The 26806-nt window shown below is 44.4% G+C and overlaps 1 protein-coding gene across 1 annotated transcript; it reads right to left on the bottom strand.

Moving 5' to 3' along the window:
• Nucleotides 1-1142: 1142 nt before the first annotated feature.
• Nucleotides 1143-9548, bottom strand: LOC134342890 (phosphoenolpyruvate carboxykinase, cytosolic [GTP]-like). The gene is made up of 9 exons (XM_063041560.1): nucleotides 9396-9548; nucleotides 8809-9062; nucleotides 7467-7648; nucleotides 6391-6594; nucleotides 6090-6277; nucleotides 5820-5982; nucleotides 5315-5671; nucleotides 2916-3011; nucleotides 1143-2318 (listed from the first exon to the last, which is right to left on the bottom strand). The coding sequence occupies exons 1-9, from the start codon at nucleotides 9396-9398 to the stop codon at nucleotides 1864-1866; spliced, it is 1902 nt and encodes a 633-aa protein (XP_062897630.1). The 5' UTR covers nucleotides 9399-9548; the 3' UTR covers nucleotides 1143-1863.
• Nucleotides 9549-26806: the final 17258 nt, after the last annotated feature.

Raw genomic sequence — 26806 nt, 5'->3', positions numbered from 1 at the left:
TTCTACTAAAGTGCATGACCGTATACTTCCCTGTACCACATTCTGTCTGCCACTTCCTGCCCATTGTCCTCACCTGTCCAAGTCCTCCACAGACTCCCTGCTTCCTCAACGCTACCTGCCCTTCCACTTATCTTCATATTGTCCACAAACTTGGCCACAAAGTCATCAATTCCTTCATCCAAATCACTGACATCTAAGGTGAAAAGAAGCGGCTATAACACCACTAGTTACTAGCAGCCAACCGGAAAAGGCCCCTTTTATTTTCACTCTGCCTCCGGCCAATCTCTATCCATGCTGGTATAATTTCCTGTAATACCAAAGGTTCTTATTTTGTTTAACAACTTCATGTGCAAATATCAAAGGCCTTCTGAAAATCCAAGTAAGCAATACCCACTGACTCTTCTTTGTCTATCCTGCCTGTTATTTCCTCAAAGAATTCCAACTGACCTGTCAGGCAATATTTCCCATTAAGGAAACTATACAGACATTGGCCTTTTTTTATCATATACCTCAAAGTACACTGAAACCTATTCTTAATAATGGGCTCTAACATCTTCCCAACCATTTTGTCAGGCTAACTGGCTCATAATTTCCTTTAATTTGCTTCCCTCTCTTCTTAAAGGGCTGAGTGACATGTGCGATTTTCCAGTTTTCTGGAACAATTCCAGAATCTAGTGATTCTTGAAAGTTCATTACTAATGCTTCAACTATTTCTTCAGCTACTCATTTCAGAACCCTGGGGTGTAGTCCATCTGGTTCAGGTGATCTATCTACCTTCAGACCTTTCAGCTTCCCAAGCACCTTCTCATTAACAGCAACTACACTCACTTCTGACCCCTGACACTCTTGAATTTCTGGCAAATTGCTGGTGCCTTACACAATCAAGGCTTACGTAAAAACTTAAGTTCGTCCACTATTTCTTTGCCAACAGGAAGACTGCAGCAGTTTGAAGTGGCAGCTCATTATAACCTTCTCAAAGGAAATCAGGGATGGACAAGAAATGGTGGCCTTGTCTCTCATGCTCACATCCCGAAGAATGAACAGAAATAACAGCTGCAAAATGATGCAATTAAATAAAATTCAAAGTGTAGAGAACATATGAAAACACTTTATTTTTAAACACCAAAATATACACAACAATCTTTCCTTTTAGAACGTATGTTATAATATAAACTCAGTCAAAGACAGTTGTAGAAAAATATTTTATCGCTTGAATAGACTAACATACTTTTCTTTAATACATGATTTGGGCTTCCACCTTCACTATCAGCTGCTTTCTGATGGATCGAGTTTGTATCTCTGAAATATAACGGGTTGTCTGTCGCCTGAGGCAGTGGCATTTGGTCATTGATAGCACCTTGCCAATAATTTAATTACTTCATCATAGCTGATAGAAAAACTGAAATTATCTGGTTAAAGGTATCCTGTTACATGGTGCTAATTGAGCAGCACACTCTAAAACTCCAACAGGAACAGTAACACGGGCTCAGAATAGCTAACCACAAGATTAAGGTCCTGTTTTCTTCACATAGGCTACAAACAGTTCTGCAACAGATTCTGAGCAACGGATTTCCACTGCCATAGTGTACTTTCAAAGGCTCTGTTAATATAATTGTCTGTGGTATTATGGTACACAATGCAGGTGGACAAGTTGCTACATTTGACTTTAGATGCCCACTTCAGGGAACATTATTTTTTGCCCTCTTATCATTTAGTGAAAAATTACAATTGTAGGCACAGCTCACTATTCTTGCATGTGTGTATGAATCTCGTTTACTGTCTCAATAAACCTGCAATACACCAATTAGAGGCCATTTTTTGGAAAATAATTATGTTTGTTCTATTCTTTTCAGCTGGTCTTTGTTACAAGCGGTTTATTCTCAGCTCTAACTGCAGCAGCTGATTGGCTATGTCTCTGGGAAGGTCGTTGTTGACTTGTTCTTCAAAATATTTTCTGATCTCTTTTATCTCCCCTCCCCAGAACTCCCTGTCGATATGGAACAGCTCATCCATGTTCACGTTAGCCAGGCCATCGAGGTTCAGAGCTCCATCCTTGGGAATGAAGCCCAATGGAGAGAACTTGGCGCAGTCCTCCCCCTCAATCCTCCGGAACACCCACTCCAGGACTCGCGAGTTCTCGCCGAAGCCCGGCCACAGGTAGTTGTTGTGCTCGTCCTTGCGGAACCAGTTGATGTGGAAGATCTTGGGAAGCCTTGAGCAGGGCCTGTGCTCCATGCTGAGCCAGTGGGACAGGTACTTGCCAAAGTTATACCCGAAGAAAGGCCTCATGGCAAACGGATCGTGCATGATGACTTTACCTGGTGAAGAACGAGAGAGGAGTGGTAAAGAACTGGTGCCCAGGGAAGCATGGGGGTCACTGTATCATGCGTCTTCAGTGTGCAAACAAACTCCTTCACACCACAACCTTCGTGCTGGACTCAAATGTAAAGGTACAGCTTACTGGTTTATATTGAGCAAAGCTCCATGTTCATTGCATGCACTCTCCTGTAGGAATTTCGGAAGTATTAATAGTGGGAGGAGTGAATCAGAGTGTTGTTTCGCTTTTCAAAAACCACTGCTGTGATATTCAGAGCTGTAGCTTTATAATATGTTGTTGCGGTGTTACCACTGGGTCTATGATACTGCAGGTCCCGCCTGAGTATTATTAAGCTCTGTGTCACTACATTACTGTGCTCGCTATCCCTATTTTATTATTTTGTTTTACTGACTGTCTCTGTCCTGCCCTGACGTCACAGCCCGCCGTGCCACACTGTTATTTTCCCGTCAGCTCCATGATAAAGGATTCTGTATTGGTTGTTGCTGCACCCTCCGTACTGCTGTAACCACACTGTCGTACTAGTCCCCGTCCCTGACCCTGTCCCGCGGCACTCCCTGCCCCAGTTCCTCCCTCATACCTTTGTGCTCGGCTGCAGCTGTAGCCTCGGATCTCATGGCTGCTCCAATGAACACCCCGTGCTGCCAGTTGAACGCTTCATACACCAGAGGGACCCCTGCAACAGGATGGGAGCGTTTTTGAGATATCGGTAAATATGAGGTAGTATATTTTGGTAAGAAGACCCAATACCCTTTATACTGTAGAACAGGGGTCCCCAACCTTTTTTGCACTGCGGACCGGTTTAATATTGACAATATTCTTGCGGACTGGCCAACCCGGGGGTGTCCAAGTAGGGTTAAACTCACCTCAACATGTCTTTTACAGTTAGGGTTGCCAACTTTCTCACTCCCAAATAAGGGACAAAAGTAGTAGTCAAATCCCGGGACACTTTACCCCGCGCATGTGATGTGCGCATGCGCGTACGTGCCGATTCTGTTCCCCCCACAAATTGGTTTTGCCTTCATCTTCCCGACTACACTGCACATACATTATTTCTACTTTATATAGGCTGTGTATTTATCATATCATTCCTGCTTTTACTGTATGTTAGTGTTATTTAGTTTTGGTTTTGTGTTATTTGGTATGATTTGGTAGGTTATTTTTTGGGACTGGGAACGCTCAAATTTTTCCCATATAAATTAATGGTAATTGCTCCTGCGCTTTACGCCATTTCGGCATGAAAGGTTTCATAGGAACGCTCTACCTTAGCGGGGGAAATACGGGACAAACCAATTTAGCCCAATATACGGGATGTCCAGGCAAATACGGGACAATTGGCAACCCTGTGTTCAAGCTCAACAGTGCGTGACAGGGAATGAGGAAAGGTGCAGCTGACCCATGTTGTTTCCTCACGGCCCGGTAGCACATGCTTTGCGCCCGGTGGTTGGGGACCGCTGCTGTAGAACACTGGTCTGTTGCTACAGAGGCACTACCACAAACAGTTATTGCACTCGGTCCCTTTTCCAGACTAACATCGAAAAGCAGAGAGTTTGTGGAAATAAGCATAAAACCTTGGTTAGCCCACACTTGGAGTGCTGTGAACTGCTGTGTTCTCCACAGTATAATGTTTACAAAAGTTCTACCCAAAGTGCAGCAGGACCTGCATGAAAGATGTCATTGCTCCAAGATTTTGCCTATCAGGAAAGAATGTCAGAGGCTCCTCACGTTCAAATTAAATTTATTACCAAAGTACATTTATGTCACCATATACGCTCCTGAGATTCATTTTGTTGTGGGCATACTCACTAAGTCCAATGACCATAATAGAATCAATGAAAGAGCCCTGGCAACAACACAGACAACCGGTGTGCAAATACAAAAAAAGAAAGAGAAAAAACATAATAATATTAAATAAGCAATGGGTATTCTGGCTCAAGATCCTGATGATAGAGGGGTAATAGCCATTCCTCGACCTGTTGGTGTGAGTCCTGAGGCTCCTGTACCTTCTTCCTGATGACAGCTGTGAGAGAAGAGCATCGCCTGGCTGGTGAGGGTCCCTGATCATGGGTGCTGCTTTCTTGCAACAACACTTCACGTAGATGTGCTCAATGGTGGGGAGGGCTTTACCCATGATGGACTGGGCCGTATCCACTGCTTTTTGTAGGATTTTTTTTTCTCAACCAAAGAGATTGAGGTTTGTTCTGTTAGAATTGTGGAAGGGTTTGATAGGGTAGGGATAAGCAGTCCTGATGCTGCCATCATACGGAATGCCACCAGCAGTAAATCTGCACTGATCACATGCACGCAGTTTAAGGGCAAACCCCTGAGGATTCAGCAAACTCTGTCAGGTGTGTTGCCTGTCGCCACCTCCAGGGCAGTTAGGCTGAGATCATTTTAATGTGCCTGTTCTATAAATGAAACCCGCATAATGTTCACTGAAAACATTACATTTAGCCACATGAAGTCTAAGCAAGTTTTAGTGGTGAGTTGTTGGGAAATGGATCTGCTTTTGGAGGAGGGTGGTGCATATGGGATTCCTCTTTCTTGGACGTAGTCACTGGAGCCAAACCGCACAGCCCGCAACCTGTGCGGCCGCTCGCCGCGGCAGATGGAGAATTGGGACATGCACTTGATGGCCTGCTACTGCGGGAGGAGCTGGCGCCGAATTTGTGGGTCAGGGAAATCGCGGAAATGTTGCCCAGTTGAGCCGCACACCAGCACTGGTCCATGTGCTGGAGCAACTCCAACATGCTGACTGCATGATGGAGAAGAAGGGAGAACACAGATGCTACATGACTGTGTTGTGCTTTAATGTCCTGCTCTGAACATTTGCTTGTTTTAGGACTCCCCAGTTTCAGACCCTTCTGCATGCCTATTGTGAGTGTTCGCCTGCACATTGGACAGTGAATCCTACATGATGCCAGAAACCTACAGGCTATGTCTCTTATTAGCGTTGCTTTGCAGAATAAATTGCCTTACCTTTTGGCCTTCGACTTCCAAATATTATTGCTTCAATAGGAACGCCTTCAGGAGACTCCCAGTTCGGATCTATGATCGGACACTGCCTGGCGGGAGCACAGAACCTGGAGTTGGGGTGTGAACACGGTTCTCCGTCTTGCTCGGTCCACCTTTTGTTCTTCCACGATGTCACTGTGATATTGGGGGGCAGAGTTTCATTGATGCCTTCCCAGTAAACACCACCATCACTGGTCTCTGCCACATTGGTGAAGATGGTGTTCTTACAAATGGTCTTCATGGCGTTTGGGTTTGTATCCATCGAAGTCCCAGGGGCGACACCAAAGAAGCCATTTTCTGGGTTGATTGCCCTTAGGTTTCCTAGGGAAAGGAACAAGGAGGCCAGGTTATTAACAGATCCATCCATATTCACACCACGCACAATGTTCAGAATAAACTGAACACCTTCCCTTACAATTATTTTGTTTCATCTGCCTTCATCTACAGAGATGTGTCAAAGTGAACAAACCTTGCTCATCAAATTTCATCCAAGCAATGTCATCTCCCACACACTCCACTTTCCAGCCAGGCAATGTTGGGCTCATCATGGCCATGTTGGTCTTGCCACAAGCACTGGGGAAAGCTGCAGCAATGTACTTCTTCTGACCTTTGGGGTTGGTTACTCCCAAAATCTGCGGAGGGAGGAGAGAGGCTGGTGAGAAACTGACGGCAGAAATATATTCCTGAGAATCTTCAGCTGCTGAATGACCCTTCACCAAGGGCAGCTCCATCTCCTTACCAGCATGTGCTCAGCCAGCCAGCCCTCATCCCTGGCAATCCTCGAGGCAATGCGCAGAGCAAAGCACTTCTTCCCCAGCAGGGAGTTCCCACCATAGCCACTTCCAAATGAGATGATTTCCTTGCGCTGAGGGATGTGGGCAACCAGGGTCAGCTCAGGATTACAGGGCCAGTTATTGACCAGAGGCTCTACACACAAGAGGCAGATTGTCACCAGAAGATCAATACATAATCAGACCCCATCCCCCCAGACACTTAGACAGCAACAACCCTTTCTTTCAAACAGTAGGATGCACACTCACTCTTCAGTGGTAGAGGACACCCCACTGAATGGAGACACTTCACAAACTGGCCACTGCCCAGGGACTCCAGCACAGCCGATCCCATACGAGTCATAATCCTCATGCTGACCACAACGTACGGCGAGTCTGTGAGCTGGACGCCAATCTTGGACAGAGGTGACCCCACGGGTCCCATGCTGAATGGGATCAGGTACATTGTACGCCCTGAAGAATGAAAGCAATAAAGTCAGTCTTAGACACTGCTGGGGTAGAAAGTCACTGATGGATAAATCCTTATTACTAAAATGTTAATTCAGATTTAGTCACTGCACATATCTACCCTGCAAAATACAGTAGGATTCCTGTGGTTTGTACAATCTACACAGTAAAATTCAGCAGGTTCTACACTGTGAAATACGAAAGGACCTTCTGATTTGTAGAATGTACATTGTGAAATAAGGTAGGGTCTCTGATTTGTACGATTGAAATCGTGAAATACGGTAGGGTATCTGATTTGTACAATCTACACTGTGAAATACTTTAGGATATCTGATTTGTACAACCTACACTGTGAAATACAGTAGGGTCTCTGATTTGTACAATCCACACTGTGAAATACGGTAGGGTTTCTGATTTTACAATCTACACTGTGAAATATGGTAGGGTCTCTGATTTGTACAATTGAAATTGTGACATATGGTAGAGTTTCTGATTTTACAATCTACACTGTGAAATACGGTAGAGTCTCTGATTTGTACAATTGAAATTGTGGAATATGATAAGGTCTCTGATTTTCACCTTCTACTCTGTGAGCATCAGTAGAACTATTTGATTTGTACAAGCAGTGCTGCTAGGAAATTTGTTTGTAATATCTGTGTTTGTAAGCTGAACTTGTCACTGCAGAGTTAGGTGTAGGGTTGACACAGATCAGAAACCATGTTAGTATCCTGAGTGGTGAGGGATGTGGCCAACAGACATGTAACTGAGACTTGGACAGATCCACATGGAAGGTTCAATAACTCTGGCATAATTATTATTGTGAATGAGCACAACTCACATCAATGTACAGGGGTGGAAGGTTGAATTAATGCCTTTACCTTTCATACACTCTGGGAATCGTGCATTGAAGGCCTTCTCAAACTCCTTCTCTGACAGCCATCGCCCGAGCTGGCTCACTCCGTTCTTTGCTATGGGAACGGTTTGCCTCTGCTCGGGGGTCACAATCACCGTTTTACTCTCCACACGAGCAACGTCCTTGGGATCTGTGCGAGCCAGCCAGCTGGAGGTGATGAAAGGTGGTGAGAATGAGCAGCAGTGACTCGTCGTTAAGGTCAGTCAGTCCTCACAGTTACAGCCTCACCGTAATCTGTAATCATTCAGAACCAAGGGCACCGTTCTGCCACCAATACTCTAAATGCACAAGCCAGATCTGTAAGGTGGGAGTTTTGTGTTGAGTATAATGCACTTGTGTGGGGTAAGGCACCAAGTGTTCCTCTCTGTCACTTTGCAAACTAGAAATTCTCCCTCTGTGCAAAATGTTGCAACAAGTGAATCACTGCACATTTGCCATAAAGAGTGTGATGATATTATAGGTATGTGCAGTTAATTCGATGCCCTAGCAACCTCAATCAAGTCTGCCAACACTGTTAAGGTAGTGGAAATAATATGCTTACGAAGCATAATTCATTTATTACTGATCTAGGTCAAGCAACAATTCCTCAAATTTTGTTAACCTCTTACAGTTCTTCACTACTTTACAAATAATTATTTCTTGCTGTCCTCGGAGTGAGAATTCTTGCTGTGTGTTGGGTGTTGCAGGAACTGGAACTCTGCTCATTCACCATCAGATAAAGAGGCAGGACAAGGCCATTCAGCCCCTCGTGCCTGCTTTCTCATTCAATGGCTGATCTTCCACTTCCTGCACCGATCTCACCTTCCTCATTTCCCCTCAAATCCAGAACTCTATCAAACTTGGTTTGGATTTTACTCAGTGACTGGGCCTCCACTGCCGTCTCAGGCAGAGCACTGCAAAGATTCACAACACTCTCGTGAAGATATTCCGGTCTGATTGCCTTATTTTGGAACTGTGGCGCTGGTTACAGAATCCGCAGCCGAGGAATCACCATCAAGCTCATTAAGAATTTTGCGTGGATTAGTGCAATGTTAATTAGTGCAAGGAAAAATAATTACATAAAACCACTGTATGTGCAGTTAGTTAGGTGCCCTAGCATCCTTAGCCAAGTCCTGCAAAAAAAAGATGGAAATAGAGCAGCTAGTATTCGGAGGCTGGGCTGTGCTTTGAACGTAACATTTGTGTATCAGGCCTGCTAGTGCTTGTTACTGATGTTCAGTAACAAAGGTGTATATATGATGTACCTAAACTTGTCATGCACAATAAAAATATATGAAAGAGAAACCAGACGGGAGGAAATTACTCACCAGTTCTGGTACTTGTGCAGGCGTTTGATCATTCCCTGCTCCTCCATCAGGGACAGAAGCTGCCTGTTCTCTTCCTCGCTTCCATCGCAGATGTGGATGCTGTCTGGCTGACACAGCTTCACACTCTCTTCCACAAAGTCTCTCACCGCAGGACTCAACTCATTCAGATCGCCATTCACCACTTTCAGAGTGTGCACAGGCTGAGACTGGAGCTGGGGGGCCATGTCTTCTCTGATAAGCGTACTGCCAAGAACCTGTGAAACAATTATGTCACTGTTGTGTGCAGTTCCTTCATTATAACAGACTGTCTTAAATGTACATTTTCTGAATGCATAGATCATTCAAACTTTTTTGCAGAATAGGCATCAGACAATAATAAAAAAAGTCAATAAACTGGCTCTGCTTGTCTGCCTCGTAACGAAAAAAGATCACAAAACAAAAAAAGATACACAGGAAAAACACAATAGAAATAATAAATAATTCCCTGTAATATGATAAAAAAAACAGCTGTAATAAATTTTAAGCTCAAGAGTCTGAGCTGGAAAACACATCCTTTCTCAATTGCATCTATTTAAACAAATGCGAACCATTAAAGTGATGTTCACTTCCTCTCTTGTTGATCAGTAGTCCGGTCAGTTCATTAATCTGAATTTTAACTTCTTTTCTTTCAAGCAATCTTAACTCTGAAGTTCTTCAGGTGTCTGGTGAGTTTTCTCTGGACTGCCTGCGGCTTTAAATACAGAATTAGCTGATCCTCTCCACCAACCACTTTGGATAAGGGGCTTGCTTGTCATGTTCGTCACTGATAGTGGACCCACCTCACTGAGCACGCAGTTAATACGTAATCCAGTGACAGAAATTTGTACTTCTAATAAATGTTCTAACAACTAGACATCAATAGATAGAAATGTGCAAGAGCAACATGTCTTCAAATATTTTAATACATAATCCAGCCAATACCCTGTTTCGGCAATCAGTGATCGATACTTGTTAAAATGTATCTTTTTCTATTAATGCTGAGGTTGGCAATTTGCTGAATATTCTAGAGTAGGACCTTGGACCAGCTCTGATGCAAGTGGATAGTTTGCTTTTTTGATCCAAAAATTGCTGAATGTGATTTATGGGATGATAATGTGTTATTCAGATAAAGAACATTGCCTCTGCTGACTGTCCAATCAGGTCTTTGCAAAACCAGGCACACCTCCAGAGTTTAATAGTTAATTGCATGGCCTCTGTCACTGGCTGCTGATTGGCTAACGGCTGGGGGCTCGACTCAGGTGTGGATTCAGCTCACAGTAATGGTTAGGCTTAGAATGGAATGAGGAAAAGAAAAACTCAAATTTGTTTCAGGCCTTTTAAAATCTTTAAGCAGCCCGTAGTCAATGAGACACTATTAACGTCTAGTCAGTTCGTGAAGGAGGAGGCTTCCACAGCCAATTGTGGATAGCAGGATCCTGTCAATATGTAGGCGAACAGAAATTTGAAATAAAGACAGGCAATGCTAGAAATGCTCAGCAGGTCAGGCAGCATCTATGGAAGGAGAAACAGTGTTAGTATTTTAGATTGAAGATCCTTATCAGAAGAATTTATTGTACTTGAAAAAAAGATAAGAATTTGTCTGAATGGAGGGTGAATATCTGTTCTTTTAGAAAGTACAATAGGATAAATCTTTGAAGAGGATAAATTACCGGATGAGAAAGAAAAAGCCTTACCAAGAATGAGCCTCCAAGTGTCTACATGCTCATAGGACCATTTCTTTAATACCTTACACAAATGCACATACGTGTATGCCTTCCACTTCTTCTGCACGAAGCATAAGGTGAATTTCCCCGAGGTTCTCTTCTTCTGACTCTTGTGGCTCTACTCTCAAAGTCATGATGGCTGCCAAATATATAATATCTATTGGTTGTAAAGACTTAGGAATGTGGCTCGCACCTTTGTGTGTTGACTGGTTCAGTGTAAGGGCTGGCAGAAAACTGTGTCCTCTGCAGAAACTTCCAAAGGCTGCCTTGTTCTCTCTCCTTCCAAACTAAACCAGAGAAATACTGCTTTACAAAATGCAATCTTTTTTTAGAATGAGATATCATTGCCTTGCTTAAAGTATCGGTAATCCTCCAGCATCCTAGAGAGATATTGAGCTAGCAATTAGCAGAGCCAAGGTGGGTCACCCCGTGGAAATGTCATGACACAGGAGCACCAAGGAAAGAAAAAGAACATGTTGTGGGAAAAAGGAAAAATCTGCAATGTTTGTCTGCTCTTGGGCTAAAGTAGGATAAGTTTCCCCTGCTCAATTGAAGTTTGGTTTTCTGTCAAAATCCTTGAATCTGTTTAAAACTCCTTGTACTTTGATATCTGTTATCTTCATTCCAAACCAATATCATGCATCTCTCAGCCTGATTATTTTCCAGTTAATAAAGTGGAGTTGGCTACTACTGTTGTTCATTCCTAGATTTGTATAAAGATTCTTCAGCTGAGTAAGAAGTGTACCTCATTAATTGAGCTGGAACTGAGACAGAGAGCATCAGGGAAGTGATTTAGCAGTGTAGGTACAAATCCAACAAAAATTCTACAGCTGAGGTTGGCTCACCTTTGCACATGGCTTCACAAATGGAAGCGGCTGAATGCAATGAATGAATGCATTGTTGAGACTGAGGAGCAGGTCTTGGCCATCAGTGATGGGGTTTCTATGGGAGCAATTACCATTGGAGCATCTGTTCTCATGGAGAATAATGGTATGTTCCTAGTCAATTTCCTGATTGATCCCTCTTTTCTTCATTGCTTTGTATGTTTTGTCTTTAGCTACATGCAACTTGTGAGGGCCCCTTCTTGTTCTCCCCTCATTCCAACCCTGCCTGTTGTGCTTCTCATTTCTGAAGCAGAGGTACCTGCAGGATACTCAGATGAGGTCAATGATTGGGCTGCTACTTGGCAAGAAACACTTGGTTATATATGGATAAAGAACGCAGAACGTAAAACATTACAGCACAGTAGAGTGACATGGTGTGTGGTGATGGTCCAAGTTCAGAGAGCGAGACACTGAAGCAGATTGAACAGTTCAGTGAATTTTATTAACAATTGTGCAGAACAAAAGGAAAATATTAAGCACTAGGCCAACAGGGCCATTAACTAAAACTCTCAAACTAAAGCTAGTAAAAACACTGCAGCTTGGAGGTAGTAACTTAATACTAAAGTAATGCCTCTCATTTATAGTGTTAATCTAAACTGTAGTCTTCTTTCCCGGAATGAGGACTAAGGTAAGCAGGGAGCATTGCCATTGCTGTGCTTCAGTCAAGATTTGACAGGACTAAAACAAAAGGAAGGGAGTTAAATATGACCACAAAGAAACCCTCATTGGCTGAAACATGCACGTTCACGAATGTGATCACTGCTCCCTTTCAGCTGCCTGCCTGCAAGGGCACCAAGACTTCGTGGCAGTGTCCATGGCTGTGACAGGTCCCCCTCCCTGGACACAGCTCCTGAGGTGCCAGAGACTTGTGCCCAAAGGAAGTCCCGGATGAGAGACTTGTCCAAGATGTTGTGAGTTGGAACCCAATAACATTCCTCAGGACCATACCCTCTCAGTCCACAAGGCGCTAGAAGACGCCCTGCACCTGGTGAGATGCCAGGAGGAGGTGCCGCACGGAATAGACAAGGGACCTATCCATCAAGTAGGGAAGAGGGAGAAGGATGACAGGAGCAAGGACATGGGGTGGGTGGGGGGAGGTGGTGTGGAGGAAATCAGGAAGTCACTGGCTTGACCTGAGTAATGTGGAACACTAGGTTAATCTCATAGAACATTGAACAGGTTGAGTGGGGGTCCATCTAAGAGATCCACCATGTCGTCCAATTTCCATGCATCATCACTGAACTGACCTGGCTGGGCTTGGAAAGTCAGGTCACATTGGGTAATGAAGTCCCTGCAGTCTTCAAGGTCACCAGAGTATCTGCTCGGTGGAGGAGTACCCGGTTCAGGTCTGGAAACTGCCAAGGGAACTGGGGCATTACTGGCTGAGATTTCTACAGAGGAGGATGTGGGAAGTGCTGATTCTGGGAGAAGGCTGTTGAATACGGCAATGAGAGCTGTAATGGCTGCCACCCAAATCTGGCTGTCTGACGGGTTGCTGAACTGTCACTGCGAATGCTGGCACCTGTTCTATGATTGAGCTTGTCATTCTACGAGTAATTGTTTACCCAGCCTCCTCTGACTTTAACTTCTCTCTACCCGACCGACAAATGTCAGGGCCATGCTAGTTATTCTCTCTCCACTGGGTCCATTTTGGAGGTCAAGTCTTGCTGACAGGGTGTAAGATGACAGCTCAAGAGCAGACGGAGAGACCCTGAAGCAGATTGAACAGTTCACTGAATTTTAATAAGAACTGGGCACTGGCCCATCTCCCCGTGCCCTTGTAGCCTTGGACAAACTGTTCAGCAGCTGGGACTCTGACGTCAATCTCTTGATCAGGGAGAAGCGGTGGCTGGAATTCCTTTTGGCATTCAAAGGCTGACATGCCAGTGGAGGATGCCTGGAAGTTATTGTGGGCAATCTCTGCTCTAACCAGTTGACAGCTCTAGGTCTTGGGGTTGGAAGAGACAAGGCAGCAGAGTGTTGTCTCCAGCTCCTGATTCACACTCTCAGCCTGGCCATTAGATTGGGGCTGAGATCCTGATGAGAGGCTGGCTGGTGTTCCAAAGAGAGAATAGAAAGCCTGGATGTGAACTGTGGTTCTCGGTCAGACTCGATGTCCTGAGAGAAACCAGTGTCCTGAACACATACCATGAACATGGCAGTTTGGGGAATGGGAACTTGTGGCTGCTTTGGAGAACCAGTCTACACGTACATCTACTGGAATGTTTGTGTTTCCATCTGACAGAGGCAAGTCAAAGATCAAATCTGCAGAGAGGCTCAGGCAGTAAGTAGAACAGACCAGCGAGGTGACTTGTTCTGGGCACAAGTGGGACAGGCAGAGATTATTTCCTTTACATCCTGGGACATAGACAACCACCAAAGAGATCATTTCTTTATAAATCCTAGGATCGGTTGAATCCTCAGATGCCCAACCAGATGGGAAGAGTGACTCCACACTAACTCTCTAGGGCACACCGTGGAAGGGACATACAGCTGTTGGTGTGCGATCTCTCACTTGGGCCTAGATCCGACTGTTGGGTAGACCCACCACTGTTTCTATTCCCTAAATCACCGGAGCAGCTATGCACAACCGAGGAAGGTTGGGCTCTGGAATGACATTGTCCTCAGTGACATCTGCAGGACACAACATCAGCCTTGGTATTCTTACTGCCAAGACAGTAGGTGATGGTGAAATTAAACTGGGGGAAGAAGAAAGCCAAATGGGCTTGACGGGAGTTCAATCTCTTAGCGTCCCAAAGATAGGAGAGGTTCTTGCGATTTGTTCATACCAGAAAAGACGCTCTGCCCCCTCCAACCAATGTCACCATACTTCACGTGCTTCCTTGGCACCCAGAGTTTCTTGGTTCCCGACATCATAATTACACTCTGTAGGAGTCAAACAAGGTGAAACAAAGCCACAGAAGTGCAGCTTGTTATCTGTAGAGGAGCACTGGGAGATTACAGCTCCAATGCCAACATCTGAAGCACCGACCTTGACAATGAATGGTCAGGATGGTTCTGGATGATGCAGCACGAAGGCAGTGGTGAAGTGTTGCTTCAGTTCTGAGAGTACTTGTCTGTTTCTCTCATCCACAGGAATTCTGCAGTGGTCTTCTTGGTTAGTGCATTTGTGGGGGCCGTGATGGAACTGGAGTTTCTGATAAAATGGCAATAAATTTTTTTTTAAAAATATGAAGCATCTCACCCGCTTGACTGTAGGTGGTTTGGGCCACTCTGTAACTGCCTGGGTCCGTTTGAATACTGTAAGGGGGAACAAGAACGACACCTGCTCTTTGTGGAAATCGCACTTTTCTGGGTTGGCAGAAAGGTTGTTCTTGAGGAGCTGTCTGAGAACTCTCCGGACATGCTGGACATGTTCCCGTTGAGAGTGGGAATAGATAAGAATGTCATTCATATACACAAAACAAACTGATTCAACATGGCCCAGAGCACGTTGTTGACCAAAACCTGAAAAGCAACAGGGGCACTGGCCAGACCAAATGGCATTACGAGGTACTCATAGTGGTCAGTGGAGCTGTTAAATGCTGTCTTCGACTTGTCCCTTTCTTGGATACAAGCCAGGCTGTAAGCATTGCGTCTATCTAGTTTGGAAAATATGGTTGCTCCTCGGAGATGTTCAAACACAGGGGAAGAGGGTAGCGGTCCTTCCCCATGATGTTGTTGACAGGCCAATATCAATGCAGGGACAGAGCTTTCCATCCTTCTTGCTCACAAGAAGAAGCCCGCCCCTGCTAGCGAAGTTCACAGATGGATAAATCCTAGGGCCTGTACTTCCTTGATGTATTCTTCCATGGCTACCGTTTCAGGACGAGAGAGGGAAAAGAACGAGCCCCGAAGAGCTCTAGTATGAAGTAAGAGGTCAGTGGCTGGTATGGAGCTAGGGAGGAGACAGTCTCCTTCCTGAGGACCTCAGGAAGGTCTGTATATTCAGCTAGAATGCCAGACTGGTCCACATTAGCAGTTGGCACAGGGGATATGCTGACAAGGGCTTGTTCTAGACCCAGACTGGTAGACAGGCATGCTGGTCCCTACTCTTGGAGTACCCTTAGGATTGAGATAGCCAGGGAAGGCCAGGCACCAGCAGAAGTTTAGGTGAATCAACAAGATAGATAGGTAAAAGTGGTTCCTTATGGTTGCTTTCTAGCATAAGCTGGAGGGGTTCTGTGGAAAGGTGAATCTTGCCAGTGCTGAGAGGCCAACCATCCTGAGCCTTGACGTCGATATTCTCTCTGAGTTGGGTCTCTCCATCTTTGTACCAGAGAGATATCCCTAATGTTCCCCACTGCCCCCGTCATTAAATGCCTGAAGCTCAACAGTCTGGGACCCCTACAACAAGGAAACTAGGAGCATTACACAATTAGGTGAAGATGCTTGGAGGGAGAACCAGCCCATCAGAACTCCCTTTCCAGCTGATGGGTATCCTCTTTGGATGTGATGCCTGGAAATGTCCTGGATCGTCATAGTAGAGGCAGGAACCTGTTCTCCTGCACCAATCTTGTTCCTCCTGAGATAGCTGCATGCACTTCACCTGCATAGACTCTTCCACAGTCTGTGCGCTGGGTGATGAGGGAGACGGCGAAGACAGACGAGGATCTACGGAGTAGGAAGCTCGGGGCATTCCTTCTCCGTGCCACTCAGTTGTCTGGTTGTGAATTCGAATGACCAGACTTGTCAGGTCATCCAGGCTGTCTTGTTCATCATGCACTACAATCTCATGCTGGTCCCCTGTTCTCAGCCCACACTGAAAAGCAGTGATGAGGGATCTCTCATTCCACCACATCTCAACCGCTAGCAGACAGAACTTTTACTGCGTAGTCCCTTGTGGTAAACCATTTATATATGTTGTAACTGGGTTATCTGTCTGGACACGCCCCTCTGCTGACTGCCCCTGTGGCTCCTCCCACAGACCCCTGAGTAAAGGCAATTGTGCCACTGCTCCTCCCTCAGTCCAGGGCAGATACTCAGCATGCTGGAGGTCGCATTTTCCTGCTAATAAAATTGATGCACCATCAATAACTCCAAAAGACTGGAAGTAGAGTAAATACTGAAAGGCTTTTATTAGCAGTAAAATGTGACCTCCAGCATGCTGAGTGTCTGCCCCTGATCTGAGAGGAGGAGCCATGGCCCAATCGCCTTTATTCAGGGGTCTGTGGGAGGAGCCACAGGGGCAGTCAGCAGAGCGGGGTGTCCAGACAGGTAACCCAGTTACAACATATATATATGGTTTACCTCATCCCTCACTGTTCCTTTCCTTTGGTGCAGGTCCAGGAGTCGATGGGAAGCCTCCTGACCCTGTACTGGTAGATCAAACACTCTCTTGAACTCAAAGACAAATTGCTAGAAAGTTTGGGCTGCAGGGGAACTCTGGTCTCATAAAGCATTGGTCCAAGAGATTCACCATGTAAGCCAGTTTACATGCATCATCACCAAACCAACCAGACTGGGCTTGGAAAGTTAGCTAACAGTGGGTAATAAAATCCCAGGTCACTGGAGTAACAGCCTGGAGGAGGAATACTCGGTTCTGGCCCGGATGTTGTCGTGGCAGTCAGGACATTAGTGGCTGAGGCTGATGAGACTGTTAAAGAGGAAGAGGTGGGAGATTCTGTGTGTGGGACTGACCTCGCTGGAGGCTGCTGAGTTCCGGCAGTGAGAGCAGTAATGGCACCCACCTGATCCTGGCTGTCGGTAGTGAGCTGCTGAACCACCGCAATGAGCGCAGTAGTGTCTGCCACCCGATTCCAACAGTGTGCGGTGAATTGTTGAAGTGTTCCTGTGAGGGCTGGCAGCCCTTTTCTCCCTGCTTGGACTGGGCTTGATGCTCTGAGAGTAGTTATTGCACTGCGTGAGACACTTTGGCCAACCCAGTCTCTACCGACTTTAACTTCTCTCCTACCTGACCCACGAATTTCAGGGTCATGGTCAGCTGTTCTCTCTTGGGTGGGTCCAGTTTAGTGGTCAAGTCTTCCTGAAAAGGATGTGTGGGTATGGCACAAGTACAGGGGGAGAGATGCTGAGGCAATGAACAGTTCACTGAATTTTAATAAATAACTGTGCAGAGCAAAAGGAAAAAACTGCTAGGCCGACAGGGCTGCTAACTAAAACTCTCAGACTAAAAGCTAATGCTGACTCTGCAGTTTGCAAAGTTCAGCATTGGTCAAGACCCAAGAAATCTGAAAAGCAAGGAAAGGAGTTAATTACAACCACAGTGAAACACTAATTGGCAGGAACGTGTATACTCACCAGCGGCCTGAAGAAGGGTCTCAGCCCAAAACATTGACTGTCTACTCTGTTCCATAGGTGCTGCCTGACCTGCTGAGTTCCTCCAGAATTTTGTGTGCGTTGCTTTGGATTTCCAGCATCCGCAGATTTTCTCTTGTTAGTGATACTCACTCACGTAATTACCCGATCCCGTTCAGCTGATGGCACAGGCCTCAAGCTCCAAGGCAACAGATGTTTGCATGCTGCAGTAGAAGTGTAGACAAATAGAATGGTGCTATTAAGATTCTACTGCTAATATGATGCTGGAATTGTCTGTTGCTTTCAGGCCTGTGATGAGGTTTGGGTGAGTAACCTTCACTGGAGCAGAGTGGCTCAGGTGGGGGAGGGTGGCTCGAGTGCTGTCTGTGCAAGGTGAGCAATCTTAGTTATTGCTGTAGAAACTTGAGGATCCAGATAGATTGGTCTCTGCGAGTACAGGCTCGTGCAAGTACTGAGCAGATGAGGTCTCTCAGCTAACGCCCTGGTCTCCCTCTAACGAGGCCTTTGAGCAAGTCTGCCCTGCCTTTGCTCCTTTTGCTCTTCCTAAAGCGACGGGTAATTGTGAGAAAAGGATGTATTTCCTGTAGTACCAAGCAATACCCTCGCCACTAGTCCAAATGATTGTTGGATTAGCGGTAGTATTATTGTCTGAGATGGGAGTGATGGGACCATTATAGACTATGGATCGGGAATCTTGACTGTAGTTTTGGATATTGGAAGACTTTTCATTACTTGCATGTGAATGGGCTCTAGAGTAGATTGCAACCTACACAAAAGGTTGATTTTGAAGATGAAAGCCTTGAGGAAGGCAATAGTAAAGCTCCTTAGCTATTCTGTAGGTTTCAGAGAACAGTACTGTTTTCTGGAATATTATCAGTAATAAAGGAGCACCGTCCCCCAGTTCTTTTCCTGTGATGATGTTCTAGTATGTTAAACAAAAGTTGCTGAATATTAGTGAAAAAATATAAAATCTGAAGACAAGCACAAGCATATAAGCAAAAGGAGCAAGTAGGCCATTTGGTCCTTTGTGTTTTTCATTATTCAAAAACATTGTGGCTAGTCTTCTGCCTCAGAACCATTCCCTTAATATCCAAAAATCTATCAAGCTGTCTTGAATGTGGTCAGTAACTGAGCTTCCAGGTTGTATTGAGTTAAAAATTCTAACTATTTGCTACCCTCCAGACATATAAGATAAGCACTATCACTGCAAACAGTAGCAGAATGCAAAAAATGTAAATTTATTCAAAGCAGATATCTTGATTCATTGCAAAGTACAAACGCGGAGTCCTGTTTAACTGGAGGCCCACACAAGCCTATTTCTTGTTTGGGGTGGGGGCGGTTCTCATCATTTCAGAAATGAGAGATGAGAGTCTCTCCAGGCCATTCCAATGTAAGGATATGGATCCTGGAAAAAGAATTCCCTACTGATGCCTATCCCTGCTCAGAATTGAAGGTCCATCGTTCTTTAATGGACCATTTTTTGGACACAGGTTCAGTTATTTACTGAATGAATGTTTATATTGGTGGCAGAAATCTTCTCTTATTTCAAAACCAAATGTATTTATTTTAAGAGGTAAAGTGTTTCTATTGGCAGAGAGAAGGACGTTTTGTAGATGTATTTTGTTTGCTTTAGCTTCTGAATTGCAATGACAGTGTGAGGTGGCAGTTTACACAGTAAATGACATTTTGTCAATACATTGTTTTCTTTGGAAAGCAACAAAAGTTAGGGAGGCAAAGTCTGAAACTGGTGAACGGTGGTGAGTCAATGGTTCCAATAAAGTTGCCTTGGGGGGTTATCCCAACAGAATAGTTGAAACCTTGACCTGATCTTGGATTGAAGTTTGTGAATGGTGAGTTTAAAAGTCAGTGTGGAAGGCAGAAGCCCTGGTTTTAAGGGGTGTTTTACACTCAGCGGCCACTCTATTAGGTATGCCTGTACACGTTAATGCAAAATCTAATCAGCCAATCATGTGGCAGCAACTCAGTGCATAAAAGCATGCAGACATGGTCAGGAAATTCAGTTGTTGGTCAGACCAATCTTCAGAATGAGTAAGAAATGTGAACTGAGTAACTTTGACCGTTGGTGCTAGGCAAGTGGCTTGAGTACCTCAGAAACTGCTAATCTCCTGGGATTTTTGCGCACACCAGTCTCTAGAAATTGGTGTGAAAACAAAAAAATATCCAGTGATTGGCAGTTCTGTGGCCAAAATTTCTTCATAATGAGAAAGGTCAGAGGAGAATGGCTAGACTGGTTCAAGCTGACAGGAGGGTGACAGTAACTCATATAACCACACATTACAACAGTGGTGTGCAGAATAGCATCTATAAATGTACACCACATTGAACCTTGAAGTTGATGGGCTACGGCAGCAGAAGACTATGAACATCTGCTCAGTGGCCACTTTACTTAGTATAGGTACCTAATAAAGTGACCACTGACTGTACCTGCCGAATGGAGGCTGAACGGAATGTTTCCACTTTGTTGGCTGGAAAGTCATGAACCAGGAGCCACAACCCTCCAGCAGAGATGAAGACCGAATGACTGAGAGGGGGGCTGAAGTTTTGTTTGTGACAGTTGGTCTTTCTGGAGATCGAAATGGAGGGAGAACAGAAACAAAATAAAATCTGTTGGAACTGTAAAATACAGAATGCAGCCATTGACAGAGGTCCAAAAGAAAGAATGTTATAGGAAAGATGTCAACAAAATAAAGAGAGTACAGAGGAGATTTACTAGAATGTTCGCTGGGTTTCAGCACCTAAGTTACAGAGAAAGGTTGAACAAGTGAGGTCTTTATTCTTTGGAGCGTAGAAGGTTGAGGGAGAACTTGATAGAGGTATTTAAAATTATGAGGGGGATAGATAGAGTTGACATGGATAGGCTTTTTTCCATTGAGAGTAGGGGAGATTCAAACAAAGGGACATGAGTTGAGAGTTAAGGGGCAAAAGTTTAGGGGTAACACGAGGGGGAGCTTCTTTAATCAGAGAGTGGTAGCTGTGTGGAACGAGCTTCCAGTAGAAGTGGTAGAGGCAGATTCGATTTTGTCATTTGAAGTTAAATTGGATAGATATATGGACAGGAAAGGAATGGAGGGTTATTGGCTGAGTGCAGGTCAGTGGCATTAGGTGAGAGTAAGCATTCGGCACGGACTAGAAGGACTGAGATGGCCTGTTTCCGTGCTGTAATTGTTATATGGTTATTTGTAATATGTTATATTTCTTTATACTAAAGAAATTTGGCCTGTCTCCTAAAACTCTCACTAATTTTTATAGATGCACCGTAGAAAGCATTCTTCTAGGGTGCACCACAACCTGGTATGGAAGTTGTCCTGTCCAAGACCGAAAGAAGCTGCAGAAGATTATGAACACGGCTCAGCACATCACACAAACCAATCTTCCATCCGTGGACTCACTTTACACCGCACGCTGTCAGAGCAGTGCTGCCAGGATAATCAAGGACACGACCCACCCAGCCAACAGACTTTTCACCCCTCTTCCCTCTGAGAGAAGGTTCAAGAGCTTGAAGACTCGTACGGCCAGATTTGGGAACAGCTTCTTTCCAACTGTGATCAGACTGCTGAACGGATCCTGGCCCAGGTCTGGGCCGTACCCTCCAAATACCCAGACCTGCCTCTCGGTTTTTTTGCACTACCCTACTTCCCATTTTTCTACTTTCTATTGATGATTTATAATTTAAATTTTTAATATTTACTAATTTTAACTATTTTTAATATCTTTAATATTTAATATTTGTAATCCAGGGAGCGTGAAGCGCAGAATCAAATATCGCTGTGATGATTGTACGTTCTAGTATCAATTGTTTGGCGACAATAAAGTATAAAGTACAAAAGTATGTTATATAATGTTGAGCGAGCAGAACATTTGTGGAAAGAGAAAAAAGAGTTTCATCAAAACTGGTTGGGAATCCAGGAGCAAAAACCTGGAAATCCCACAGCCAATGGCAATCTCTCCCACCCATCTCCTCTCAGATCACTTTGCTGTCACTCTCATTTCCCTGCAACTTAAGCATGTCTGCTTTATAAATGTTCTCATTCCAACTAGAGGCCATTGACCATAAACACTAACTTTGATTCTTTCTCCAGAGGTGCTGCCTTACTTGCTTAGTATTTCTAGTGCTTTTTTTGGTTTTATTTCAGATTTTCAGTATCTGCAGATTATTTGCTTTTTAATTATTACAAACTTTCCTTCTACCCTGAATGGCTGGCCAGTCTACAACTATCAGCAAAATATCTTCATGCTTCTGCCTTGCCTTTATTTGACAATTGTCATGTCCTGTTATTCAAACTTGCACAGAATTTAAGGCTGGCTGTCTTATATGTTAAGGTTTCCCTTGCAGGTCTTAGCACTATACAAACACTGAAGGAGCCTCATTGTTAAATTGATGATTGCCAATATTAAAGGAAACTTCTGATATCTTGCTAAGTTTGAAAGTTTCCAACAGAGTCCAAAGGATCAGACATCCTTGCAGTCTAAAGTAAGCTTCAAAATCTGACTGTAAATTTAGGACTATATATGAAACAGCCTTATGAGAAGAACCAACAGCCCTACTCAAGCAGGAAACTTCTTCAGGCAGGATTCTGAGGAAGTTCTAAAGGTGTTCATTTTTATTTGGAGATACAGTAGAGAAACAGGCCCTTCCATCCCGTGAGCCTGTACCACCCCATTACATCCATGTGACCAGTTAACCCACTAAACTGTACATCTTTGGAATGCAGGAGGAAACCAGAGCACCCGTCCGGCCCGAAACGTCGACTCATCGTTTCCACGGATGCTGCCCGACCTGCTGAGTTCCTCCAGTGTGTTGTGAGTGTTGCGGTGGAAACCCATGTGCTCACGGGGAAAATGTACAAACTCCCGACTGTCAGCGGCAGGAATTGAACCCAGTGCTGTAATTAGGGTTATGCTGACCGCTAAACTTCCATGCCAGCAGTTCAACTTTTGACTCCCATAAGAATTTGTGGTCAACAGCTGAACGAGGAGTCTTTCAATTGATGAAATCACGCTGCCAAACTCAAAGCATCACCTTCTGCAAGCAGAGACTTTTAGCTTCCATCACTTAAAAAAACGTCATGATAAATTACAAGAATATTCTCTGCAATGGTAACCTCAATGGCACATGCAAAACTCTTAGAAAGCATGACATGGTTTAGAATGGTGGCGAATATTGGTAGCTTGGGTTGGGGTGTTTGATGTTGCAGTGTTCGCCAGGCTTGGTAATTATTTTGCAGCCGTTTCATCACCATTCGAGGAGACATCCTCAGGGCGCAGTTGTTGGTGTTCCTCTCTGGGAGTGAACTTTAACTTGGACACCACGGAGGTTCTGGCGCAGGCAAACACGGGGCAGGCATGAGAATTTTTAGAAGTGTGGTTCTCTTCTGATAACTCCGTAAAACAAACATGTCGAAATAGATGTCATCTACGAACCCCTAAGAGCCAAAGAAACGCGACCCAATAGAATTCAAAGGACAACTGAAAGGGTAGCCATTCAGGACCAAGGCAAGTGAACGGTGGTGGGGGGGGGGGGAAGCTGTATGAACATGAACACTCCTAGAGAGAACACCATCAACTGTGCGTTGAGGATATCACCTTGACTTATGGTGAAATGTCTGCAAGCTAAATGCCAAGCTCGGCAAACACAGCAACATCAAATCTTGAGAGGGTGGAGGCAGGGAGAGTATTTTTCTTGGCTATAGAGACATGTATTAGGAGTTACAGCCCCTGGATAAAGAATAGAGCACTTAGGGCTAAGTGAACAGATAATTCTTCACTCAGAGGGAGATGAATGACCCAATCACTATGTGCACTCCTCCAATCCGCCCAATAAACAAGAACATTTCTGAAGTCCACTGTCTCTAACAATCTGTCTTTTCACAAAATCTTTTAAATGTTGTAAGTATTCAGCCAGACAACTGGGCTGACTGAGCTGCTTAGTATTTCAGACATCATCTGTGTACATACATCTACTGATGCTTCTGGACACATCTTCAGTGACGTTCCTGGAATCATCGGGTGTTTCGGGTCTTTCAACATCATACAACCTCCTCCAGGTGACCCAGCCGGGGCTGATCAGACCCCAGCTTGTGTCCAGATGGCTAGCTACTTATGACTCCATGGCTCCCCTCTTTTGAGCCACAGCCATCTTGAGGCCCTCTCTGCCGCATCGGTGGTACTGCGGATGGCTCTCCTCTTCCTCTCTCCCATTTCAGATCTCCAGATCAGCAGATAAACTTCTGTTTGCTTTTCAATAAATTCAGGTGTTGCTCTTTGTAGGTCTCACCTCAGCAAGACCGACCCTCTAGCCTGTTTTGGTTTCTTCATTCAGTTAGGCACAAATAGCATGTTCTGCTCAGCACAGTCTGACTTTAGGGCATGAAGGGAATCAAGGAGTGTGTGGCTGGTGCAGGAATGTCACATTGAGTGAAAGATCAGCCTTGGTTTGATGGATCGGTGCAGCAGGCACAAAAGTCCAAATGTCTCTTCCGGCTCTAAGCAGGTGAAGTACAGTGGTCAAGACCATCTTTCCAGCATAATGTTAAATCATATCCTCTGTTACATATTAGATACCAGTCTGGACAGCAAGGATATGGTAAATGCTGATGATTAGCATATAAACATTACTTGTCTGTGAGTTAAAAATTCAAACCGCAGAAGAGAGACTTGGAGAACAGGAGATTTTTTTACATCAAAATAAACTTTGTTCAGAATAAAAACATATACACAAGAGTAAACCTTGTGATCCATTTCATTCTTATATTACACAGGCAATGCTTTCATTACTGTTCTATTGCATTCTCGGGTGCTACACTGCTATAATAATTAGGGGCTTCCTCGCACAACCCAGCCTCTCCCTCTCCTTTAGCAGAAGAACCCCATACTGTGGTCCTTCCTCACTGAGCTCCTGTGGTGGCTGCACCAAGCTTTAGTGCCTCCCTTAGCACATACACCAGCAGCCTGGAAAATGAAAGGTGGCTTCTTTTTTGCTCCGAACAATTTTCTGTTGCAAAAAGTGAAGGGACATGATATTCCATTGCTCAATCAGCTTTCAACAATTGCCATTTATCAGTTTTCAGTCAAGTATTTTGTGATAATGGACTAAAGATTAGGTGCAGTGAGTGTGAGGAGTGGGGAAACTTCCCAGAGTGAAGGAAATCCACAAGGAATATAGTAAAGTCCGTTTTTATTGCATGACGTGCAGACACATTGAAGCACCGAAAGAAAAAGCACAGAGGGGAGAGAGGCGAGTGGGACAAACAAGTTAGAAGTATTGAAAGTCTGAAGACTAGTTTTGAAATCAAGCCCCCAACTGTGGGGAAAACTCAATCAGTTCTAATCATGGGGACAACATGACCGGCATCAAATATGCCAGCCTCCCATCATCAGAACCGTCCTCCAATCAATTGCCAAACCGCACCTCATCCTTATGGATGTGATTAGACTCAGTCACTAATGTAAAGAAAATGGTGCTATTAATTAGTGTGATTTATGGGCCAGGGAACTATAGAAGATTTGGGAGAATGGACAGGGCCAGTTCTTTTGTACCACCTGCGCTGCATCGATATGCCATCAATTAATCCAAGTAGCCAACCACATTGAAGAATTCAGCAGCTTATCTCCACTAAATTTATACCGACTCCATGACTTGTGTTGAATGTTTCTTCATCACACTTGCAGAGGAGTACGTGGAGAGAATGACCTTGTCCCCTATGAAGCATTTGTGTGCCTGGAATGGTGGCTGCGATATGCTGAGTACAATGGACTGGCTCAGAATGAAGAAGTCGTGCTAGCTTCCTGCATACTGTAGATACTATTGACCACCAATATCTTTTGCAAGTGATCACTCTCGAAGAGCAATCCCAACACCATATGGACACAGTCTAGATCTCTCTGACCAGCAAGAGAATTAATACCTCTCTGCTTGCACAGCAAGCCTCTATCTATGAAGTGGTGAATGCAGAGATGTTCTGCAACTAATATTTCTGTAAACTGAAACATATGGCATGTTATGAAATACTTTTATCTTCAGAGGCTAAGAGATTCATGTCCACTGTGAACTTCACCTGCTCAGACAGAACCATCCAGACAAGACTCCATGAGTGGACTGCTGCCTAGACCTTGTGGCAGATCAATCAACGTTCCCAATGAAAGTGTTATCCTCTGCATACTAAGAGATAATCCTGGAAATTAATGACTGGTTAATCTCATGTCAGTGGTAGGAAAGCTATTGAAGAGGATTCTTAGGGATAGGATTTATGAGCATTTGGAAAAGCATTGCCTAATTTGGGACAGTCAGCACAGCTTTATGTGAGGCAAGTTGGGTCTTTCTAACCTGTTGAAGGTGATTGATGAAGGTAGAGCAATGGATTTTAGATCTGATGTATAACATTTAGTTTTGGTTGCCTTGCCCCATCTAGGAAGGATATGGGGTCTATAGAGAGGGTGCAGGGAAGGTTTACCAAAATGTAACCTGGATTAGAGGATATATGCTATAAGGAGAGATTGGACAAGCTAGTATTATCTCTTCTGGAGAGGTTGAAGCTGAGTAGAGACCGGATAAGAGTTTATAAAATTATGAGATTCATACATAGATAGCTGGCACCTTTTCCCAAAATCAAAATCTCCCATATGAGTGCATGTATTTAAGGTGAAAATAAAGATGTGTGGGACAGGTTTATTTTTACAGTAATGGGTGCAGGGGTGATCATTGGGGAAGAATTGACAGCAGCTTTTAAAAGAAACTCGCAAGAGAGGCATGTGAAAATGAAGCGAATGGGGGAATACGGGCCATCTGTATATAGGCAGAAGGGATTAGGTGTCATAAGCTTAATTAGCTTGGTACTGCATTTCGGCTGAAGGGTCTGTTATGCTGTGCTATGTTCTATGTTTATACGTACATATTTATATAATGCAGATATGTTGTTCTGTCTGCTACTTGTGTGACCTGCTGGCAAGAACGTACGTTATGGTCCCAAGTGCCAAGACAGAGAGAGACACTGAAGCCGACCAACAGTTCACTGACTTTTAATGGGAACTGTGCAGAAATAGAGGAAAAACAATAAACTCTGGGAGATCAGGGCC

Source organism: Mobula hypostoma, chromosome 2, assembly GCF_963921235.1.
Source record: "Mobula hypostoma chromosome 2, sMobHyp1.1, whole genome shotgun sequence".
Lineage (NCBI taxonomy): Eukaryota > Metazoa > Chordata > Chondrichthyes > Myliobatiformes > Myliobatidae > Mobula > Mobula hypostoma.
This window is presented reverse-complemented; position numbering and strand designations above follow the sequence as displayed.

Bases quoted from the DNA above. Each gene is read 5' to 3' on its own strand.
- LOC134342890 (XM_063041560.1), bottom strand. The intron at 5,672-5,819 runs GTTTGTTCACTT...TCCTTTCCCTAG, and splicing joins GATGAAATTTGATGAGCAAG to GAAACCTAAGGGCAATCAAC. The intron at 3,012-5,314 runs GTAAGGCAATTT...ATCCTGTTGCAG, and splicing joins TGGAAGTCGAAGGCCAAAAG to GGGTCCCTCTGGTGTATGAA.